Source organism: Sciurus vulgaris (assembly GCF_902686455.1).
Source record: "Sciurus vulgaris genome assembly, chromosome: 8".
NCBI classification, from domain to species: domain Eukaryota; kingdom Metazoa; phylum Chordata; class Mammalia; order Rodentia; family Sciuridae; genus Sciurus; species Sciurus vulgaris.
The window spans coordinates 138,529,281-138,553,681 of record NC_136468.1 but is presented as its reverse complement, the minus strand read 5'-3'; the positions used below and the strand labels follow the sequence as shown (position 1 = coordinate 138,553,681).

Here is a 24,401-nt window from a genome sequence, read left to right as displayed (position 1 = left end):
CCCTCTAACAATAAGCCTGAACATTCCCCATGACGCTCAGCAAAACCACGAGAGCTGGGGAAGAGCCGGTCAAGGAGAAGTCTTGCCTGAGCCAGGTGCTGGCCAATGAAAGAAGAACCCAGCGTCCCTGGGTTGAGGCTAGAGCCTCTGCCCTCCGACTCAACAGCACAGAGTTGCCAAGAAGAGATGGACTGGCCTTGTAATATTTAGAGCTAAACTCGGAAACTTCCAGGGAGAATATAGAGCCCTGAGTTTCTCATGAAACCTTTTAAGTTTCCTCTATCATTCTTGGGGGCCTAACTATACTGATTTAAAAAAGAGAAAAGCAACAAACTTCTCTGGGGGACATTTTAATTGTCCAGATGTGCTACAGTTGCAGGACAGGTTTGGTGAGACACACATGTGCATGTGGAAAGGAAGGCAACAGACAGCCAGTCACAGTTCCAGGCTGAACTCTGCCCGGGTCATTTACAACCACACCGTAAGGCTGACTCTGCCAGGAAAGGTAAAGAAGATCACGTAAGGCTTTCAGACAACCCAGAACAAGGATTCTCCAACTTCAGGGAGAATAAGAACCACCCGGGGTGCTTATTAAAAATGCAAGCTCCTTTACCCCTTTCCGATTTCATTTTTAAAAGCTAAAGATGACGTAAAGGACTCTGCATTTTAACACACTCCAAGTGATCCTAATGGAGGATCTGAACTGCTGAAAACATGAGATGATACATTTTTTTCTGTCCTTTGGAGAAGTGGCACATTAATACTCCAGGATGAATTAAGACACACCTCAACACGAGTATTCCTCAAGGTCTGACCCTCAGACCTGTCTGCTAACAGTCTTTTCCTCAGGGAAGATGACTGGCTTTTTGAAGGACTCCATCACAAGTATCTGAGCACTTGCCGTGCACTAGACCCTGCCTCCGCTCCCGGCCCGAGCGTCCGACTCCAACCACTGCTCTCTGCAGCTCCAGTCCTGATTCTGTGGGTCCAGCTATCCTGGCCACCAGGCTGAAAGCCCCCAAGATCAAGAACCAGTCTGTCATCACCACTGTATACCCAAGCTAAGTACACAGTGAATACACAAATGTAACTTTATGGCTTCAGTTACAGCCAAATCTGCTGTAACTTCCTCTCAAAAACCCAGTTTCTCTTCCCAGCTTCCTTGCATCTCTGAAGAGAGCTCCCTTCCAGCAGCCAGCCTAGGTCTCCTGTGTCAATCTTCACTACTGCTGCGAGACCTCTGCCACTGTTAACGAGCCACATAACACACTCCCACTGCTAAGCAGCCTGTGTGAACTACATGGTGTGGCCCTTACATCCTGCTGAAGGAGGAGTCATTCCACTCCTGTCTGACAGATGCACCAATTCACATAACCCCGACGTGACCCTAGGAGGAGATACATCATCACTGACATTTTACAGATGAGGAAACTAAGGCACAGGGATTGGGTAGCTTGCAAAACTAAAAAAGAGAGTACAGAACCAATGGGAAGTGGGATGAATTCCACGCCAGACCCATGGGGCCCACTTTGTGTTCTCAGTCACCATACATGGTGCCTCCTGTGTGTTTACGCTTGGAAGCTGGCTGGTTTGGGGCCTAAGTCCCCCACCCCCTCATAGAAGCTAAGGAGCTCACCCCTCACTCTCACCTCCCTCAGCCTTGTTTCCAGCTCCAGCAGCCGACTCTTGTCACTGTGATCCTGGTGGCTGATTTTCTCCAGTTGCTCTTCCAGTTTTCGGTTCTGGGCCTCCAATTTCCCAGCCTGTGTCTCCAGGTAAAATTTCTGTTGCCTGAGTTCTGAAATCATCTCTTCCTGGGCCTTCCTGGTAGGAGGATCCAAACAAAATCAGAGCCTCATCAGAGGTGAACATGTCTCCTCAGGACAGACAGAAACAGAATGAGACAAGTCCTCACTAAGTGCACTGTGGTCATTCCCAAGTTATCTCCCTCCTGATCAGGCCTCATGGGGAACCTGAGAACCCTTCAGTCACCACTGCCTGGAGACCCTCACCTATGGGTTTACGGATGGTCGAGACAGATGCAAAAGATGCTAACATTTCACTTATGAGATAGGCTTTTTTTAGTTTTTTCTTTAAGAGTTGCTATAGGACAGCAGAAAGGAGCCTCCTCAGACTATGAGTATCTCCCCAGTAGTTCACTAACACAGGTTCTGGGAAAGAAATTGGAATGTGAAGAAAGAATGTTATCTTCCTAGTTCTCTCTAGGACCTCTTCAACTCTCCACCAAACTGCTTACAAGTATCCCAAACCACAGTGACTCAAAGACCAAAAAGCAGCCCACCAAACTGCTCATGATTAAGATGTGAATCTAAGTGGGGAGGGTGGGGAAAAATCATAGAGACTGGGTAAAGAGATTATGATCCAAGTGCTCCAGAAGACAGTCCCCAATGAACCCCAGCCCTCCTGCCCCAGGGCAGCCTAACCACAGCAAAGCAATGCCCAACGGGGTGCATGCAAGATCACCTCTCATTGCAAGAGGCAAGACTGGAGAAGGAGGACAACGGCTTTCCAAAAGAAACTATAAACAGTCTTATTAGAGCAAAACACTCTAATTTGAGGTGGTAATCTGAGGCATTTAAGAAAACCCAACTCAAAAGAAAGGCCACAGTGAAGTGAGGCGGCTAAAGAGGACAAAATCATCCGAGTGTGGGCTGGGCCAAAGTACAGAAGTGATTAAACCTGCTCCAGCTCCATCGGCGAGAAGGAGAATAGTGTATGTGTCAGAAGAGAAGACTAAAGCACAATAACGTACACAGAACCTACATACTTACATGTTCCTTTGGGTGAAAAGACTGCTGTTTGCTGCCAGTTTATTGGCTTCGGACAGTTCCACAATCCTCTGTTCCAGAGACCTGATCTTGGAATCCATAGCATTGATCATCTGAAATAGAGAGACCTCTGAGACCGCACACTCAGTTACACCAGAATGGGATTCACGTGGGCCAGATGAGCCAGGGAAAGAGTTTCGTCTGAAATGCCAGCAGTTTGGGCACAGGTAACAAGCACACCAACTAGTCTGTGCCCTGGAGATCACAGATGTCACCAACAGATGGTACTCAGGTGTTTTTCCAAGCAACATTAAACGTCTCCACACTAGCTAAGTGGCTGGCATTGAAAGCACACAGAAGGACCTGCTCAGGAACCTGGCACCCGGTTCCTATAAGGAACAGACCTCTTTACGTCCCAGTTGTCATCCCATGTGACCTGGGCCTGCAGGAGCCTCTAACCTCAATGTGTAAGTTCATGTTTATAGCATGATATTTTTCTACGGCAGACTTTCCCCAACTTATTGAATCGTAAGAACCAGGCTGGGGTAGGGTGGATGCTGGTTAAAGTTATAACTTCTCAGGACCCTCCCTTAGGGATTCCGATGTGGAAAGTCTCAACAGGGTCAGAGGCAATATGAGAACAGTATTAACAAGCATCACAGGTGAATCCTATGAGCTGCGAGTTTCCGAAACAACGGCCCATGAGAATTAGAAAGGAGAAGGACGCAGGGGAACAAGGACCATTTTGCCAGGGGCATTTTGAGGGACCACATCCTAGTGGGCACAGATGAGCATGAGTTTTAAAGAAGAGCCAACATTGGACACAGTTCCGTTGCCTTCCGAACAGGAAGCAGTTTCAAGGGTGGCTTCCTATTACCTACAAACTCCACAGGATTACACAGGAATAAGTCACCAGATGAAATGGAGCCACCCCAAGTGAGTGATTCTTGGCCTGTCTTAAAAACCCTCCTTGATAAATTGGCCCTTTGAGCCCTGCCGCCTACCGCCTTCTGCTCGCTGAGAATCTTGCCCTTCTCGTGGGCCTCCTCCTCGTGTCTCTGCATCAGGTTCTCCAGGCTCTCCTTATCTGCCAAGTCTTTCTTTATCTGATTGTCCAACACCTACAGAAACGAGAAAAGACGTGAGCACCACAGGTAGCCAAGCTGGAGGGCTGAGGGGAGCCCAACCAGGGCACTTGAGAAAAGAAGGGGAGAGGAGAGGGGAGCAGCAGAGAGGCCAAGGCTCCGAACCCCAGGGCTCAGAGAAAGCAGAATCAGGAGTATGTCTGTCAAGTACCACCATCAGATGGCAAGTAACAGGCAGATTTGAACTGGGAACCTATGTGAAAATCAGCAGCCAAAAAGATCAGAGAAATACATTCAGAATGAGGCAGACTCCAGAAGAAGAGGGAGAAAAAGCTCTCTCTAGTGATCTAGACCTAGAAAACAAAGTTCCTATAATTTTCAAATATTACAACTTTTTCTTAGCCAGTGCACCAGTAGCTTTCAAAATCTCTCCTGTTCCTAACTTATACAGAATTAATTCTGGGTTCTCCTGGGCTGTGTGGAGGAACAGAGCTGAAGACTGTCAAGGCTAATGTTCAGAAACTGCCAGGGACAAGAGGATGTTGCCCACCCATAAGGTAGGTGGACAGGCAACAGGTGGAAAAGACAACATAAAAGAATCGGGGGAAATGCCTCTTTCCTCCATTCTTCCTCTGATTCAGCTAGAGGGGAAAAGTCACTGGGATGAGAAACCATGTGTTCTCAGAACCGAGAACGCCACTGTAAACACCAACTATTCCCAAGTGAAAAAAGCAAGGCAGTGATGGTGTCTGCCCCCAAGCACCAGCTTGATCTGATGTTCTGCAGGACACACATGGCCCCGCCAGTCACCAAAACAATAAGTGAAAAAGAAAGGAAGAAAGAAGACCTCATAATTTGCCTGAGCCTTTGACCATGACTCTATGTTTCTCATCACAGAGAATCCATTCTGCTTCTGCAAATGGCACCAACTGCATCAAGAGGGACAACAGGATATTGGGAACAAAGCTGAAAGAATTGGGGTCATGGATGGGATTGAAATCTGCCTTTCCCACAATGTCCATTGTGAAGAGGCCTGTACAGCTCATGGGGACATCGTCCCTAAAAAGAGCCAGTCAGCAGGGAAGGGGTCCACATGATAAAGGAAAGAACAGATTTCAAAGAGGGCTTTAAACTAGAACTGACTGATAAAAAAAAATAAAATAAATAGGATGGGAGTTGGTGGAAAGGAGCAAAAGGTGGAGAACAGGGTCATGAGAGGAGGAAAGCAACTCAATAGGATGACAGGCAGCCCACTCTCTTGGACGTCTGAGTGTGATGCTAAAATTACGAGCCAGAGCAGGGCAGAATCTAGGGTATGATCCTAATTATTACTAAAATGGCCTTACATAAGCTAGAACAAGGCACAAAAAGCAGAAAAGGTTAAAAAGGAATGGTTTTGCACAGATTCCAGTAGGGAAGACAGAAGAGAACAGATCTTTCCTTAACGTTCCCTGGGATCTATAAAACAAAGCTCTTTCCTTCTAGAAGATAGCAGAGATCACATAATAAGCTCCTTTTTCTTGAGGTGCTAAAGCAATGGAAGACATCTGCAGGAAGAATATTCAAAATAAGACCTTGGCTTTGGCAGTGACGGATACCAATAAGAGGTCCCGTGGACCCGAAGAGACGAGTCTCTATCATGAGTGAAAGTATCTCTGAGTTTGACAGGACTCAACCCGGAGAAGGATGCACAAGAAGATGTATGTGGGGTGGGAGATGAGCAAGGACTGTGTTTGAAATGAAGGATTCCACTGAAGACACCTAAATCAATGCAAGACAAACCTGGAATGACAGTTTAATCACTCAAATCACAGAAAGGGCTTTGGCTTTACAAAGGGTTATGGTCATCATGCTAAGGTGCCTCTGGAGTACTATATACAGTCTCATTATTTTCTGAAAACTAGTTTATTGCTAAGATAAAAGCCTGGAAGACAGTAATAATTCCATACTAAAAGGATGGTGTATAAAATCTGAAATGCATTAAGGTGGGGCAGTTCACGTGAGAACACTTCGAGGTCACTTCTGGGTTATTTCATACATAGATACACAAATATATGGACATACATTCACATATGTACATACATTTATATATTTTGTTTGTTCGTTGTTATTGTTGTCTTCTTTCTGCAGTGCTGAGGATTGAACCCGGGGCCTTAAATACTTGGTAGACAAATGTTCTGCCACTGAGCTACACCCCAGCCCTTTTTATTTGTTATTTGGCAATAGGGTCTTGCTAAGTTGCCCAGGCTGAGCTCGAACTTGTGATCCCCTTGACTCAACCTCCCAAAGTAGCTAGGATTATAGATCTGTGCCACCACGCTCAGCTCCTATATTTCTTTTAATGAAAAATAACCGAAAGCCAAGTCAGGGGTAAAAGAAAGAAGGTGCCCAGGTGGTGCTGGTGGCAATGCTGTGTGAGCAAGGACATGTTAGACTCTCCAGGAAAGGACCACTCAACAAAGGATTCCAGCCAAGTCCGTGGCAGGACTGTCACAAAAATTAACTGTCTCCTTCAACATCTGGACTGTGAAGGGGAAGAGATAATACTGAGATATAAGGACCAACATCTGATTCTCAAGAACGTAACAAAGGATTAAAGGCTTGATGGAAAAGCCGTTGTGATTTTAAAATGCAACAGATAAGCTGGCACGTTCCTGAAAACACAGTGGGCCAGATGAATTGGGCCAGCCCTCCTACTGAAAATGATCGAGAATTCTAGATAAAATACAGAAAGGTTTTCCCAGAAGCATCTAAAAGCTGGTGAGACAACTGAGATGTCACAGACGAAAAATCTAAAGGAAAACAGAAACAGGGAGAGGTAAGAAAGATTCAAAGCTGTTTTTAACCTGAGACATTCGCTCAACCAAATGAATTTGAGCTTCAGTTCCAACAGCCTCAAACATCAAGAAGAGACAGAAATCAAAAGCACAGGGTTACCCCCCAAAGGTGGGTGCACATTTTCATCCAAGTCTTAAAAAATTCCCATTAATAATTCTCCAAAGAAGATGAACAGAACACTAGGCATACAAAAGGAGACAGGCACTGGGAGGGAAGGGCAGGGGTGAGAACAGCAGAGTGAAAGCAGACCTCTGAAATACAGATCATCGAACAATGATGCTTCATGAATATCAAGAAATAAAAGAGTTTTAAAAATGACAGACTTAAAAATGAAACATGAAATTAAAAATTATTATTTTAAATAATCTAGCAAATGTGGGAATGAAACAAATAGAAGTTCTAAAATAATACTAGCTTGACATGATGGCACACACTTGCAATCCCAGCGACTCAGGAGGCTGAAGCAGGAGGATCATAAGTTTGAGGCCAGCCTGGTCAATTTAGAGAGATCCTGTCTCAATATAAAAATAAAAAGAACTAGGCTGCTGGGGGCAATGGCACATGCCTGTCATCCCAGCTTCTCCGGAGGTGGAGGCAGGAGGATCTTGAGTTCAAAGCCAGCCTCCGCAAAAGCAAGGTGCTAAGCAACTCAGTGAGACCCTGTCTCTAAATAAAATACAAAATAGGGATGGGGAGGTGGCTCAGTGGTTGAGTGCCCCTGAGTTCAATCCCTGATACGCACACCACTCCCGACAAAAAGGGCTAGGATGTACTCAGTGGTAAAGTGCCCCTGGATTCAAACTCCAGTATCAAAAGAAAACAAAACCAATCACTAAAATTAAAGACTCAATAAATGGGTTTAACAGATTAGACACAGCTAAGAAAGAATTAGTAAACTGGAAAATAAATCAGAAGAACGTACTCAAATGTAGCACAAAGAGACAAACAAATGGACAATAAGAAAAAGGACAGATTTGAGGTGATCTAACATATACAACTGATCCAATTCTCAAAGGGAAAGACGAATTAATCAAAAAAGGTATCAATCTATTCAAAATTCCAGTAAATCTCAAGCAGGACAAATAAACAGAAATCCACATCTAGACACCTCACGCTATACTTTCAGAATTAAAGAAGCAATGAAAGTTTAGAACCAAATAAAAACAATAGATTATCTTCAAAGAGAACAACATAGACTGACAGATGACTTCATAATAGAATACTAAAAGCTAAAGTTAATGAAATGTGTCTTCCAAGAGTGTTTGTTACAAAAAAACAGCCAACATACAATTCAATCCCATCAAAATCTCTTCAAGAATAAGGATGAAAAATAAACACATGTTCAGACAAACACAAAAAAATAGCTTGTCACCAGCAGATCTGCACTAGAGAAAGTTCTCAAGGATATACTTTAAACAGAAGGGAAATAAGCTGAGGTCTGAGGTGCAGGAAGAAAATTAAAAGCAAGGAATGTGGTGCATGCATGGCTAAATCTAAATTATCATAAACTGAATGGCAGTGGGCTTTAAAAATGTTTTTAATGGAATTGAAATAAATAATGGCCAAAAAAAAAATTTTTTTTTTTTTAACTTCAGACCCCAAAACTTCCCATCATGGAGTGAGGAGAGCATTTACCCCAAACAGTTCTGGTTTATCAAGAAGTGTCCCTAAGTACCCAGGAAGAGAGAGAAGCTATATGGTACTGTGGAAGGAATGCCAGAGAAGATCAGAAAGTGTCTTTACTTTAATTTTCTCCTCGTAGTGCTGTTCTTTCTGTTTCAGGTGTACTTCTAAGTGCTGGGCTGAGACTTGGGCCTCCCGGTGTTTCTCCTCCAGTTCCTGGACACAAAAGAAGAGATGGTCAGGTATGTCAAGGGAAGGACACGCCAATGTACCTTAGACACTCACAGGAAACAGGACTTTGGCACAGGTGTCACAGGTAACAGTAGCTGCTTCTCCATTACTAGTCTAAGGCTCTCAGGAAGGAAACCACCACTGTGCCTTGGCCCTGGATTTTCCAAGTCCAAGTATTCACACGCACATATATGTACACAGCTGTTAGGCTGTGAGGCCTGGGATCAGAAATACGTGAGCACGACAGGTCACACAAATGCAGCTGTTCAACTTTGCACGGAGAAATGAGGATCACAAAGCAACACTGGAAAGTTCAGTCAGCACAAAGCCCCTGACCACTGTCTTGAGTCTTAGGTCATTTTCACTGTTATGACAGCCTTAAATGAGAAAGTCATTTTGATTATTATAATGATAAACAACATTTTGTGTTTTGCTCATTAACAAAATTATTGCTCAAGAACCCTAGCTAAAAATGAAAACTAATGTTATAGTTCAAGCACTTTGAGTTTTGAATGATTATTTTACCCAGCTGCTATGTGGAGAATGTGAGCATTGAGAGATGTGTATGTGACATAACATATACATGAAACAATGCTAGTGGGAACAAAGACAAACATAAAACACACTGATAATAATGACAAAAACACATGCATACACATCAAAGATGGGAAGAGAACCTGGAGTAATATGAATAGCCTAAATCTGAGGTTCGCTGAGTCCTTTTATTATTAAGCTTTCTGCTTTTAAATAAAATTGTGATTTATTTGAAAATTATAGCAACTCATTTGCCAATGTATTATAAACTGATCTTTTAAAGGTAGTGTTCAATTCATTGAAACATTCTCTGAATGCACAGAGAGCTGCATCTAAGTTAATTCTTATGACTCTGGACCCATTAGTTAATTACTGATATCAAAAGTCATTACTCCAAGTTTCCATCTCTTCAAACTATTATGAAATTTTTCTTTGAAGTGGAAGCAATTATGAGAATTTTGAAGAATGAGGAAATTATACAGGATGTGTCCATAAAATGGAGGGGAAAAAAGTACTTTGAGATTCACATGCACATAAAATGTTAGTGATTAAGCTTTTGAAACTCTAAAATCTGCAAGCATGGGCTTTGTTTGGGGGCCATTGAAATGCTCAATCTTCAGACCAGGTGCACAAAATCTACTGCAATATAACAGATGTGATCTTGTAAAGTTGAAGGTAAACAGGATTGTAATTAATAAAAACATTGTTAAGGGCTTTGTGTGTACTCACTAAAGTATTGCCTGCAATGTCTTCTTTGATTAAAGCAAAAGACTTTGCTTTAATGAGAGTTCCAATTATCTGTTTTGAAAGTTCTTATCAGAATAGCAAATATTTTAAAGCAAATGAGATTTTGGACTCTGTTTCCAAGCATCACCATTACATAACAGTATTAAGGACCACTCTTTGCCCATGTCCTAGATACTCTGCAGCCTAAGCACAGGGTTCTTGAGCAAAAGGCACCTCTGTTAAGTGATGTCACAACCACAAAAGTACTTGGGCAGGTGGCAAGATACATTCGGACAAAGAAATCCACTCATGTTTCCTTTCAGTTAGAAATCATTTGATAATCATCTTTGCTTATTTCAGTCTTCATAACATGGCACAGAAATGGAAATAAGAATCTAAAAATAGGTCAAAAACTCAGACACCTGAGACTGACAACATTAAGACCAAATTTCTGGTCTGCATATGAACGGGAGCTTAAACACATAACCCAGGAATGCAGAACTCTATACTCATTTCAAAAGTTCTTTCATTACAAAAGAACCTTTGGAGAAACAGAAGTTAAAAGTCTGACTGCTTGGTGGTTTGGCATTTTTTGTTGTTGTTGTCATTTTTTAAAGAGATCTTTTTCTATATGTAATGGATCGACTCTTTAGTCCTGTTATACAAATACTCTTGTTCACTGCTTTATTTCTGGCTCCTGAAACAGTGCCTGACACATAGTAGAAGCTCATTAAATATTTGTTGAATGAATGAATGAACACATCACCATTAAACAGAGAAACACTTTGCAACCACAAGAGAGTTAACCACTTTGTACCGAACAAGAGATATTGGTGGTGAGATCTAATCTTTTTCACGATAAAATTTCACATACTTGACGATAGCCAAGAGAAACTTTGATGATGAAACAAGAGGACAGAAAGGGCAGACTAACAGTCACATCTGTCTTTGTGTGCAGACATATAAATGTGTGTGTGTGTGTGTGTGTGTGTGTGTGTTTATATATGTATATATACACACACACACACAAGACCGGGTGTCAGAGGAAAACAATCAACCAATCCCGTTTTTGATCTGTTTGTTCAAGAAATCCATATGTTCATTGGTATACACAAAGGAGAAGTGTCAGGGTGTTTGGGCCGGGTTGGGTTTGATATTAAGTCCTGGATGAGCCTACGAGTTGGCCATTCTTTAGTTCATATAATTGCTGATGCCTCATTTCCCAGAAATGATGTGAAGAGAGAGAGATGACACGGCCCACTCTCCACCTCAACTTATGGAGGACAGAAACAGCCAATTACTCGGGAGTCTCACCAAGGGGCAGGACAGGAGGGAGTTATGAAGAGATTCCAGGTCATCACTGAGTCTCTCAAATGTAAGGTCAAATTTCCGGTTTGGGGACTGAGATCCAAGGAGAGAGCCCTTTGAAGGCACTGCCTTCCTCCCTGGCAGAGGCAAAACTTCAACATATCTGCAACTTGAACCACCTGGGCCCTCCTTGATAAGGTTAATTTGGCCATCAGAGCATGAGACAGAATCAGGATGATGAGAAACCTTAAAAAAGACCTGCCACATCTAAGGAAATTGAAAAAATAATAATAATAACCAACTGTAGCAGAGAAAGTGAGTGGGTGAACATGGATCTATGACAAATACTACTCTGAGAAAAATAATTCTGTATGACTAATTTCTTCTCTAAAAGCAAGAACACAGGTTTCAGTCTTAAAGGTCTAAAACCCCCAACAGCTTTTTAAATTGGCATTGCTAAGTTAATGGCCATACAAAGCTCTGCTAATAAAAGGATGTAAGTGCTCCTATAAAAATATATCAAAAATGATAGATGCATATTCTACTAAAAAATAAAAAAATGCCAGGTAGCAGCAAAAGAGCAAAAAATAATATTGACGGATCTATTACCAGTGCTGAAACGTCCAATATTTGGTTATTCATGCTGTTCTGTGATGTGGTACACACTGAAACCACTTCTCTTAATTCACCTAGTTGGTGAGACCTCCCGTGTGACAGCACCTCATTCTCCTTACCCCCTTCCCTTTGCAACCTCTAACCTGTTATCTTTGAACTTTCCAACTTTCGTTCCTGCTCACCAGAATTTTATCAGCCATCTGCTGGATCTGTTGGGATTTTGTCTGGATGTCATCCTTCAGTCTGTTTTCTCTACGCTCCATGGTCTCTAGTCTCTTTACCTTGTTCTCCAGAGAATGGCGGCGTTCCTGTAGATCATGAATCAATCAGAGAGTTTTAATGGAGCAACTGCTACGGGCATATCACCTGCACCATGGGAAAGAGCCCTCAAGAAGCATACACTTGAATCAGGAAGAAAACTCTAAGCAACAGCGAGGAAAATAGGGCTCTGATTCAGGTGCTCAGCTGGGTAGATTACAAGAGTGCATTCATTCATTCAAATATTTACCAAGCACCTACTATCTGCAAAGTACCACACTAGGCCTCACGGGAAATACCAGAGGAAGATGACATAACCCCTGCCCTTGGAAAAGAGAAGACAAACACAGTTCACACCACACAGGTTAAGAGGGGAAGAACCACAAAGCACACAGGTACAAAGTGCTGTGGGAGGGGACAAGCAGGAAGGGGGACTTCTAACTGCACAGTGGAGCGGCAGAGGTGAGTGTGAGCCGTGAAGAGGAACAGCGGCGCAGGGAGGCTTGGAGTGGAAGGGATGGGGACAGGAGGGCAGATGGCGCTGCACACAAAGGAAGGCCCACAACCAGGAACACGGAGGTGGTCGAGAGCCAACTTAAGTCCCAGGGAAAGCCAGACCAGCTACAGCACAGGACGAACAGAGACCCAGCAGGGGCAATGGTGAAAGAACAGCATCTGAGGATCAGACTTGAAGAGCTTCTTGTACAGGCTCAGGGGTGCACCTAGGATACACAGGACCCCTGAAATAGCTGGGATGGGGCAGGGGTGCTCGGGGCCATGGATCACTGTGAGCAAGGTGGGAGAAGAAGATCAAGAAATGACTACATTAATTAGCAAAAAGGAAAGGGTCTGGACCAGATTGCTACAGAAATGGCAAGAGGGGTTGAAGGGGAAGGAGAGAGCATTATTTATGGGACTGAGTGACTCAGAATGGCAGGGTCCAAGGACTCACAGTGGATGCCAAGGTTTCAAGGGTTGGGGAACCAGAAAAACCACGGTGGCCCTGACTGGCCAGACAAGGTTGAAAAGGGAAACCAGCTTGCAGGGAAGGAGACTGAGTTCATTCTAAACTTAAGGCACTGTTCAGACATCCATCCAGAATTTCAGGGCAGCAGTGGGAACTAGAGCCGGGAAAGAGCAAAGAGAGCCACACATCAGCAGATTCCCATCCGAACTCTGATGGGGAAATGCAAAGACCCATCGGGACAGAGAAACAACCATAGCACATGCATTCTGCGGGAAAGCACCAAGGGCTGGGGAGCAGAGATGAACAAAGAAGTGTCGCTTTTTACCCTACACTTGTCTGCTGTTTTACATTTTGACAATGAAAAGGCACTCACGTATTTTCTGTATGATTATATAAATGATTTCAACAACAACAACAACAACAACAACAACAAAGAATCTGAGGGAGAGAAGAGGCCCCAAAATGTAGACCTGAGAGTGGTCCACATGTGGTGGGCAGCGGCGGCCTTGAGATTAATATGTTACAACACTGTCGAGAAGATGGCAAGGCACAACAGGAAGAAAGAGAGAACCTCTGAGATGGACCGACAGTGAGCTGATATAAATATAAATTCTCCCAGATTAGCCAGGAGGTCAGAGGGAAACAAGCAGACAGGAAAGCTTTTGTCGAGACATCTTTCACTTCCGAGCAGCCGAGACAGATTTCTCTTTCCTCTTGGGGAGCTTTCCGAGCCTGTCAAGTTTCAAAGGGATCTTCAGAAGGGAAGCAGTTTGGTCAAACACAAGCAAGTGACGTTCTGCAGTTTCTTTCCCTGGGTACAGCCGAGGCCAGTCGCGTGGGTGCCTGGGGTCAGTACACCGCAGGCTGGAAGCCCCTGCTCACCTCGGCTTCGACCAGCTTCTTTCTTATGCCTTCGGAAGAGTCTTCTCGGTTTTGCAGCTTCTCCAGCTCTCTCTCGGCTCGCTCCTTGGCCTGGCGGATATTCTGCAGCAGCTCGGTGGCCTCTGTGCTGGCTTTTACCGCCTGCAAGGAAAGAAGGTACAGGGAATCAATGTCCAAATGTATTCGTGTGAAAAGATGGTGACAATATCCTAAGTGTCAGGTAACACTGAGAATATACTCTAACCATTTTCCAAAACATAAAAGCATTCTTTCTGTTCTGCATTTCATCTATGCTAAGGTGCTACTTTATTTTTAACATCACTGAATTTGGAATGCATCCTACAATGAGATTGATGAATTTTTCTTTCTTGCATTACATAAAATAACGGTGTACCTGATAATCATTTGTATCTTCAATTCAGTGCAATGTCGTGAATGCAAACAGAAAGGTCTAGATGGATTGACCTACCTAGCAATTGTATTTACCTCTGATCATTAATTTCCTTATTATAATTACCTCATTTGCTAATTTTCCTATGAGGAATTTGCACTACTATTACAAGAAGAAAACAGGATAAAAGTTATAATTTAAACTTTTTTCTTTAACTTCCTTTCAAAGGATAGTCATAGTATTAATGTGTTAATTTGTGAATAATTCACAAATCCATATTTACAAAAAAAAGTTAAACTTCTTAAAGTTAATTCTGTATTTATTAATTTTGGGGAGGTCATAACTACACTACTGGTCTTATAGCACTATAGGAAAGATCCAAGTTCATGAGACTAACAACCTCACATGTATTTTGCTTTAAATTAAAATTTTGAAAAATAGAAACTGCAAAAGAAGGCCAACTCCAAGAGCAGCACAGTCCCATAAGGGAGCCTCTAGCCACATGTGGCCACTGAGCGCTTGAAATATTGCAGAAAATTCACTTTTTAAATTTTATTTTTGAGTTTAAGTTAAATTAAAAGAGGAACTGGTGTCTGGTGAGTAGAGTTTCAGTGTTAGAAGATGAAAAATTTCCAGAGATATTGCCCAACCATGTTGAATGTACTTAGCTTTGCTAAACTATACACTTAGAAATGGTTATTTAATGTTATGTGAAATTTTTTTAATCACACTAAAAAAATAAATATTGGCTCTATGAAACCAAGCTAGCAAACACCTACACAAACATTCTGATGGGAGAGGCCTGTCCCAGAACCAGATTCATTTCAGCCCTTAAGTTAAGCATCTCCAGTATTCAAACAAAGGGAAGGCTTGAAAACAGAAAAGTTCTCACCATAAAGAAAATAAATATGTGAAGTGACAGGTGTGTTAATTACCTTACTCACTTCACGACGGAGTACACAGAGCACCGTGTTGTACATTATGAACATACGCAATTCTTATTTATCAAGTTATACCTTCATAGAGCTAAGATAAAAATAAATCAATAAAATTAAATAAAAATAGAAGCAGGGCTATTGGCACAAACTTTGCAGGATGCTATGTACCAAACACCTCCCCCCAACCTTGGGATGACTCCAGGGATCCCCCAACCATCCTCCGGGCAGCCATGCTTCTGGAGGAAGTGGTCTGGGTGGGGAACAGCCCAAGCTTCTCCTACCAACGTGCAGACGGGGTGCCTGGCCCCCCAAGGCGAGGTGCGAGAAGCTGCCTCTCAGGTGCTGTTGTAGTATAATTAGAACTTTTACTTGAGAGTCTCACACAGCTTGGCTTTTAAAAATAAACACTGCTGACACGTCTCAAAAGGAAAAAGTATCTTCAGAACTCTGATATTTTCAGGTAACAGCTCCCTCCCCCTTCATTTTCCTCAGCTCTGAGTGACTAATTCTGCTTCTTTCATCCTCAGTGCTCCGGGACAAGGCAAAGAAAAGTATATGGAAATGGGGGACGTTCCCGAAAAACCGCCTCGGGCTTACCTTTTCCAGCTTTTCTTGGAGCTCCCGGATTTTAAGCTGCTGCTCGGCATTGATCTATAATTGAAATCCCAGGAAATAAAGAAAAAGGCAAAGCAGCATTAACATCTGCATTTAGTGCAGTTCCCGCTCCTGGAGGTTTCCGTGGGGTCTTGGGGGTTTGTCTCTCAAGACCTGCTAATGGCGAGCAAGACCGGTGGCCTATCGGAGAAGCCTTTGGATCTCGGGGGCAGACCCCCAGGGGGACTTTACCTCTAGGATGAGTAACATGTAAGTAGCAAAAAGAGACTAGAAGTTGCACAGGGCTCAGACACGATGAGAATTTTCATTCATGCTTTATTAAGTGTCTAGGTTTATGTGTTACTGTGAGGAAGTGAAGTGTCTTTTATTCTTTTTAGAACCACAGCTAAGTTCGACGTGGTCACCAAGAGGCAGACCATCAAGAAAACCTGGAGGGGCTGGGAGTGCGGCTCAGGGGTTGGGCATGTGCTCAGCTCTGGGTCGCATCCCTGGCACCAAAAAATAAAAGAAAATAAAGTAAAGTAAATGTAGAAAAGAGTTCCCAAGTCTTTGCGAAAGTATCCTTAATCACTGACTGACCACTGACAGTAATATTTAAAAATCTATCCCACAGAGCAAATCAATCACAGAAAATATACCTTCTCAAGTTTGGAATATTCTCCCACTTCAGGCTTCCCTTGATCCTTAGCCTGTAATTACAAAGATAAAACATATTGGGAAATTTCAACAACCTAAAAGTCTTGCAGACAACACCACCAGTTTTATTTTCTTGGTCTCTATGACCAAAATAATAACATTAAACAATAATAATGTTATCTCCTGTAAGAAAAAGATCAGGAGTTTTCCAAAAACATCCAATTATTTCTCAAACCTATACTCACTAAGCTAGTGCTCCCTTGTGTGTTGCTAAGATCATCCATGACTGTGCCCAAAGAGCATCCTCCTGGGGGGTGGCTGACTACCTTCATCAGTTTATGCTGACATTCTGTTGCTTTCCGCTTGAATTCTTCAGCGGCAAGCCGAGACTCTCTCAGCTCAGATTCGTACAGATCGCTCCGTCTTCTTGCTGAGACAAGATCCTCTTCCAACTGATTCATCATCAGCCTCATTTCTTCCACTTGAGCCTGGTACTCCTAAAGAGCAGGCAATGGAACAAAGGTGAACTCTGGAACTCCGGAAAGAAAAAACAGGCCGTGGACATGGAAGGCTATCGACCATGGAGGAAGACGCATATTGAGGAGAGAAGGAAAGAGGACCGACCCACAGAGAGAGGTGAATGGAAAGACGGACACCGAGTGGGCAAAGGGGGAGGAGCAGCAGGAAGAGGAGGGAGCATATTGAATCTTTACACTGCTTTCATGTAGAACATGCATCTCACACGCCGATAATAAGATCCTCTGAGCAAATGACACCACACACTGTGGGCTGCACTTTAAGGCAGAACTCGGGAGTGAGGAAAGGGCTATCCTTTAAATGAAGATAACCTGCTTATGTGTAGTTCTCCTCCAAGGGTAATAATTCCTATAGATTTGTCCTTCAGAAGTCATGTGCTCCTAACACAATTAGATATGGTACTAGTTTTGAAATTAACCTTTCAGACGGCACCAGAGGGTAATTGGAAGTCTCAGTGAAAAGCATCTGGGAAGGTGAAACTCATTATTGTCAGTTTCTCACCATTAATTTTTCTGGCCCCAAAACTGAAGGATGAGCTTAACATCACTCCTGCAAAGCAAGTCACACTGAAATTTGGAAGAGTCACAAAACACTGGCTCTGGACAAAATAACTTGTGAGAAAAATTCTCAGGAAAGAATTATCTTGTTCCCCAGAGCAAAAATGTTTCAAGTGATGTGATCCAAACAGCCCTGACCTTTTCCAAAATGAATCTTGAAAATCAAAATACAACGTTTGAACTGAGATTTTTTTTTTTTCCATGATGGGGTTTTCCAGATGAAATGGGCAATGGTTTTGAAAAATTCTGGATCAAGTATGAAGATAATCTTCATAAGCAAAATCAAGGATACTATTAACATTCTTGTATTTATATGAATGCATAAAATATTTACATGTATGTGTATATATACATGCGTGTATAGTTTTTTTTTTTCTTTTTGTTTTGTTTTTTTTTTTTTTTTTAAATGGGGGAAGAAATCAGGGAAGGCCCAGTGCCAAAAGCCATGGAAGTCACAGTCATCTGTGGCTCTGGCTGAGGAGGTCTAGAAAATCATATAAGGATCATATCTGAATAAGCATTAATCTAACCCGAGGTGACAGGGATGGGGCACAGGTACAATATGAAGGGGAGAAGGGATTCAATAAAGACTGTCTTCAACATTCATAAAACATAGTAACACCTCAAAGACCTCTTCTCCCAGGAAATAACTGCTGAAGTATCAACTGAGCAGGGATTTTCTTTTTAAGTCAATAAGTTTGCAATTTTATACTTTTTTAACAGGATAACAGGTGATCTCTTGCTATGCACCAAGAGGAGGTCATGTCTTTACAAAAATAGATGGTTTCCATGTAAGCAGCTCTCCACACATCAAAGGTAGAAAGGAAAGGAAAACACGAGCCCAAGGAAGGGTGTGGGTCTCACTTCATTCCCTCCCACCCTAAAGCACCCTGCTACTGAAGGGCAGTCCCTAGGATCCTGGGCACACAGACCCTGGGAGGCGCACTCCGGGCAATGGTGCTTCAGGTCTGCCTGCGATCCCAAAGTGAGGCAAGAGTGAAAGGGTGCACCCTTTGCTTGGGTCTTCTAGACCCTCCTCAGCCAGGGCCACAGATGACTGTGACTTCCATGGCTTTTGGCACTGGGCCTTCCCTGGCTTCTTGCCCCAATTTAAAGACACACACACACACACACACACACACACACACACACTCACACATAAATATTTTATAACTGCAGTCATATAAATACAAGAATGTTAATAGTATCTATGAAAGCAATGTCTTTGACCTTAAAGTTCACTTCTTTGGGGGGAATTTAAAAAATAAATATTTTACATGACCCTAAAAGTACAGAGGTCTCTTATCCCTAAGCCTGCTGTGCCTAATGGAAAATTCAGTCCTGCCCACAGACATAAACCCAAACTGTGAGGGCAGCAAAGGGCTGGAAGGTCTCAGGCATCTTCGTTCTCAAGTTCCCTTTTCGGTCTTGACTCATGTCAGCAAAAGAGGGAATGTAATTTTTGTGCTTTGTCAATAGCAAGGATAGAATGTCTATCCCCACCCAGGTTCCCCACATCTCTCCTTCCTGAGCTGTCAGCACCCAGGGGGAGGAAGGCAACATCCCTGTCAACTCTCAGAGCTCTTGGGGCACCCAGTCTGCTACAAGCAGCAAAAGGAACCTACTCATTTGCTCATCTTCTGTTCTTAGGCTGGAGATTTCAAGGAAATCCTATTAATCCAACAGCTAACCAAATCCCTGCTTGGAGAGAAAGCTGGGAGATGATCAGGTCTGTTTCCAGGGTTGCCGAGTGAGAGCTGTCAAATCTCTGCATGGGACAAATGTGGGCATGAGCTGGGCAGGTCAGAGGAGGAACCAGGGACGATTCTAACAACCCATCTGAAGCAACTCTTCTGAACAGAGCTTCAGAGTTTGAGGGAAGGACATAGCAGGCATGGTCCTATTCATCCGGATACCCCGAAAAACAAAAGGCTTCAGTGTGCCCACACCTCTGTTTCCTTTCCTGAGAGAAGGTAGGCGAGGAGGAAACAGCAATCGCTATCACAGAGCATGAATCAAACTATCCCATGAGACCTTTATGTGTTTTCATTTAAAATTGAATCCGAATACTCTATGAGGGGTAGCCAGGTCAAAGAAGCGAGATATATTTTTTAAAAACTAAACAGTTGTACAGAAAATTAGCTTTTTAAAGGAAAAGCAGGGAATTAATCCCAAATCTGGGAGGAATCAATATACTGCAAAACAAATACTGGAAGTTTGCTGTAAGCATTAAAAGCTTTTTCCTGGTTTGCAAATATCCAGCTCTTACAAAACATTTCACAAGTTATTTTAATACATCCTTTCAATGAGAAATAAAATCTGAAACCAAGTGTTCTTCCCCCAAATGGAACTTTTGGCGGTCATTAAATCTTAAAACTCCACATGTACGCCAACTGTGATATGAATCATAAAAGACCTTTCTTTGAACTCAACTACCAGCATAAACCTTTTCAAAATGTCCTGATAATTCTATTTCTATGGAATTTATGGACACCAGCTGCTCCCTCTGGTGGCCAAACACAGCTTTCATTTCCCCAGGATGTTCCCAAAAAAGTAAAAATTTCCAAACACATTGAACTAGTGAGAGAACAAGAATCTTACCTCCTGAAACTTTTAGGATGAAAAAATTACATTGATAAAAGGGGCATGAGTCACCTGTCCAAGCAGAGTTCTCAGAGTGTACATGTTCCCTTCAAAATCTCTAATGTTAGTATTGTTCAGAGGCCTGAAGATCCATTGGCAGTTTTCTATGCACATTTATTTATAACCATTTTATCAAGCAGGGGGATATTGACCTATCACTTCAAGATATCAAGGGGACAAACACAGTGTGACAACAGACTCACACTGCCCCCCCAAAAGCAATCACTCTTTCTTTAAATGGATCAAGTTCTTTGCAGGAGCTTCTCACGTTCACGCCACCCAGATGGCCAAGTTTGTGCGACCCAGAGATGAACATGCTCATTTCCACCAGTGTTCCCATTAGGTTTTTCTGAAGTGAATGAGAGTTGCCTGGCAGCTGATAATTCAGCTCTCCAATTACTCATTGCCATCTATTCATTAAAGTTTCTATTTACAGTTTCTTCAAAAGACAGAAAAATCCATGCTAAAAAGGAAACAATGAGGCAATATAAAAAATGAGCCATCTAGAAAGAAAACCCTTTTAGAAAGTAGGGAAAAAAGAGTGGGCTTTTTAAAGGCATCGGATCTCTTTTCTGAACACATTGGGGACAGTTTTCTGTTCTCAGTTATGGTGGTGTTAATTCTGACTTGGCCTGAATGGCTCAAACTTTTCTTCCATGATATTTCTTTGCATAAAATCATGAATTATCCTGGCTCCTCCTTAATGTGGGTCTGGAAGGCTATAAAAATATTTAATTTTTTGGAAACATCTAAAGCAATAGTTAGCAAACTTTCTCTGCAAAAAAAAAAATCACAGAGTAAGCAGTTTCAGCTCTGCAGCCCAAACCACCTCTGTGACGATTCACTTCTGCCTCCACAGAGTGAAAAAAGCAGAGACTGACAGGTTAATGAATGAGCATGGCCATGCTCCAGTAAAACCGTACTTTTGGACACAGAAATATGGATATCATGAAATTGTCACATCACAAAATATTATTATTTTTTTTTCCCAAACTGACTTAAAATGTAAAAACCATTCTTAGCTTGTGAACCATAGAAAAAAACGGTGGATCGGATTTGTCTGAGACTGAAGTTCGCCCAACTTTGCTCTAAACCAACAACTTTATTAGACACCGTGGGATGCAGACTTCAAAGAGCTGGCACAGTGGATCTATATAAATCATGGGCATCCCAAGCGACCTACCCACCTTTCTAGGTCCCTCTCTGCCCCGTTCTCTCTCCTCCCCACCCTCAACACCCCTGTCTCTCAAACACGCCTGAACTGAGAGGACTCAGCTGGCCAAGAGCCTGCTCTGCTCCAGGCGGGCAGTCATACCTGCTCTTTGATTTCTTGGAGCTTCCGGCTCTGCTCTCTGATGTCATGGAGAAGCTGCAGTGCTTTGTCATCCTCCTGGGACACCTCCATCCGTGCTTGCTCCAAACTTCGCTTTAAGCTCTGCAGAAAGCAAAAATTTTAATAGGGATGCTCCATGGATCCTGCTCTGGTTGAAAAGATTCATTAAGAGAGCCACAAGCTGCTTCGCCGACAACAGGACAGTTTCAGGTGACAGCAGACCAAAGTCGACAATTTCCAGTTGGTTGCTGATTCCAGATTTTCATCCTGTAAACCCTCAGGTTCAAGAAACATCTCAAGCTTGTGACCTTACAGATCCAGCCTAAAATTCCATCAACCTGTCTCCTGCGCCATCTACCTAATGGTCACAGGTACTTACTTGCCTGTACGGAAATAAAAGCCAGTAAGATCCCTCGGCCATTAAATCACCACTGACTCTTTTCTGTAACGTCAATTATTCAGGGACCCTCGGGTACAGATGCCTCTTCCAAAGCTGCAATTACTTCATCCTCTGCCCAGTTGTTATTTAAGAATTCACTGAATTATCTGCCTTTCCTGGCTAATTTTTCCTGAACACCTATCATCCATAAGGTTCCCTCAACGCTTCAATGGCACTGAAATATGTATCTGAAATACACAGCTGAATGACTTCACCCACCACTGAAAGGTAGCCAAGTCTGGAATGGAAACATAGCAGTTATTCTTAATCAGCCACGTTCTATAGATTTCCTCTCCCTTGTGAAAAAAAAAAAAAAAGACTTTAAAAATGTGTGATTCAACTTCTTAAGACTGTTTAATTGGGCACATCAAAAAAACACCTGAATGAAAAATTTAACAAGACAATGGAGAAGACAGTCTACTCTTGTGAAGGAAAGAAAAAACAAGTCACATGGTAAATGACAGTGGGTCTGGGTCTCCTTGTCACTACACTGGTTCTAGGGAATGGGAGATTGACTTGGGGCAGGTTGGAAATGTTTTCTTGTACATATTTGAGAGTTTGGTTCCCACAGCTGATCATGTTGGGGATGGTGGGGACCAGGGAGGTTGGGATGGGAGATGTTAGGACCCTCTCAACTCGCTGCCATGATGGCGGACTCCCATCTCCAGGCTCCGTGGTACCAGCAGCCTATCTGTACTTCCTGCTGGAAATGAGCCCAGCCTCCTTCCTCGGGGGCCTCGTGCCTGGTTTACACCACTCTGTAAATCACAGGTCGTGCTCTTGCACGCTCCCTCTCTCTCCTCTCTGCCATTGGCTGTGATGTGCCTCATGAAGCCATCATGAAACAGGATGAGACACACACAACAGAAGTGCCGCCTCCAAGGGAAGGGGGCTTTGGGGAAGGCTCACACTGCATTCTGTGATGTAGGTGGCAAGGTCCTGCTCCAGGAGGGATCTCTGAGTCTCAGAGGCCTTCAGCTCCACCTCCTTCTGACTAAGCACAGCCTCCACCTCTGACACTCTCCGATGTAACCGGGTCATTTCCTGCTCCATCTGAAACAGACACATCGACAGGTTAAAAGGGCCCCTGGAGGTCCCTTAGGAGCAATCAAATCTCAAGCAGCCTCCGAAACCACCTGGCGGTCTGGGCTACTGCTAAATCGCCAAAAGTTGGGGTGGAAATACCATTGTTTCTTCGCCCGGGAGCACACAGGTCTTCGTAAGAATAGTCACCAAACGCTAAGTCACTCCTCTCATCCAAGTCCCGCTTCACACTTGGTCACTTCTCTAACCCCGTTAGCAAGGAAGCCACAATCATCATTTTTCACCTGTTTGCTTTTTGCTTTTGTTTTTGTTTGGTTTTTGCAGACGTCACTTTAAAATTTATCCCAAATCCATCTTGATCCCCCCCATCTCCTTGCAAAGATCTAGAGGGCAAATCCAGGACAGGGCAAGGAGCTACGTATGCGTCTGCACTCTTAGGAGTCCCAGGCAAGCAGTGGCTTTTATTAGTTTCCAGAGAGTTGTCTCTGGGCAGGAACAGTGAGTGTTAACAGACGTTGAGCATAATCAGCACAGTGGCCGCAGTGACATAAGCAGGAGTTTTTAAAGACTAGGAAGAGAGACTTCACATCACTCAAAGCAGATGGGATGCATCTCAGCCACAGGTGAGGACCCAGGCCACCTGCCGGAAGAAGCAGACTTCGGGCTGGGTCATGCTGAGAAGCGGGCCGTTTTAAATCCAGGGCCTCCTCTGGTTAAGATTTAAAGGATTTACGGCAACGTCAAGGCCCGAATTCATCTCCCTCTGAGCTGCTGGAGGCGCGACTTCAGCGAGGGAGGTACCGCCTCGCTCTCTACGGATCAGGAGGCTCAGTGCCAGCAGCGGCCCCAGGCGGGTCCCTTGGCATATATTGACGGGAGGATCCTGGAGCAAGGAGGGAGGCCGACTGCAGAGATAAATACCTTGTGACACTTGTCCTGAGAGTCTTGCAGCTCTTTGCTTTTGATGAGAAGTTTCTTTTCCATGGAGCTAGTCTTGGCAGGGGAGTCCAGACCCGACACAACAGACCTGGACAGAAAAAAACCAACGTCAAGGAGGCCAGCAGGGGAGCCTAAGGCGCCGAGGCAGAGGTGATGGATTTTCCAGTGTTCTCAGGCCACCAGCAAAGCTGGCTCAAGCGGCTTCTTATGACATCAAAGCCATAAGGCAGAGGGGTGGAAGTAAAGGAGGACTCTGATGCAGGCAGACCTGGTGTAAACTGAGTCACCAGGGACCTGGGGCAGGGGTTCGGCCTCTCTGAGCTCAGTCCGCGCATCCGGGAGGGGGCGTGATAACAGGAACATGGCGCACAGATGGGAGTGCTGGGAAACGCCCGGCCTCGTGCCTGGCATGCTTTGTTCACTGGCACGCGCGACAGAATGCACTGTGCACCCACGCTGCTCCAGTAACCTTC

The 24,401-nt window shown here is 43.6% G+C and overlaps 1 protein-coding gene across 11 annotated transcripts in view; it reads right to left on the bottom strand.

The window, feature by feature from the left end:
- Window positions 1-24,401, bottom strand: part of CIT (citron rho-interacting serine/threonine kinase) — a 156,460-nt gene that overhangs the window by 55,246 nt on the left and 76,813 nt on the right. For 6 of the 11 annotated variants that reach the window (XM_079151227.1, XM_079151230.1, XM_079151232.1 and 3 more), the window contains 12 exons: window positions 23,911-24,016; window positions 22,855-22,998; window positions 21,489-21,608; window positions 16,682-16,933; window positions 16,439-16,489; window positions 15,783-15,836; window positions 13,857-13,997; window positions 11,932-12,057; window positions 8,456-8,551; window positions 3,794-3,910; window positions 2,793-2,902; window positions 1,650-1,824 (listed from right to left, as the gene is read on the bottom strand). In XM_079151227.1, the coding sequence (XP_079007353.1) occupies window positions 1,650-1,824; window positions 2,793-2,902; window positions 3,794-3,910; window positions 8,456-8,551; window positions 11,932-12,057; window positions 13,857-13,997; window positions 15,783-15,836; window positions 16,439-16,489; window positions 16,682-16,933; window positions 21,489-21,608; window positions 22,855-22,998; window positions 23,911-24,016 (1,492 nt within the window). The remainder of the gene's footprint in view (window positions 1-1,649; window positions 1,825-2,792; window positions 2,903-3,793; window positions 3,911-8,455; window positions 8,552-11,931; window positions 12,058-13,856; window positions 13,998-15,782; window positions 15,837-16,438; window positions 16,490-16,681; window positions 16,934-21,488; window positions 21,609-22,854; window positions 22,999-23,910; window positions 24,017-24,401) is intronic. The other 5 variants (XM_079151234.1, XM_079151235.1, XM_079151236.1 and 2 more) reach the window with 1 other exon arrangement.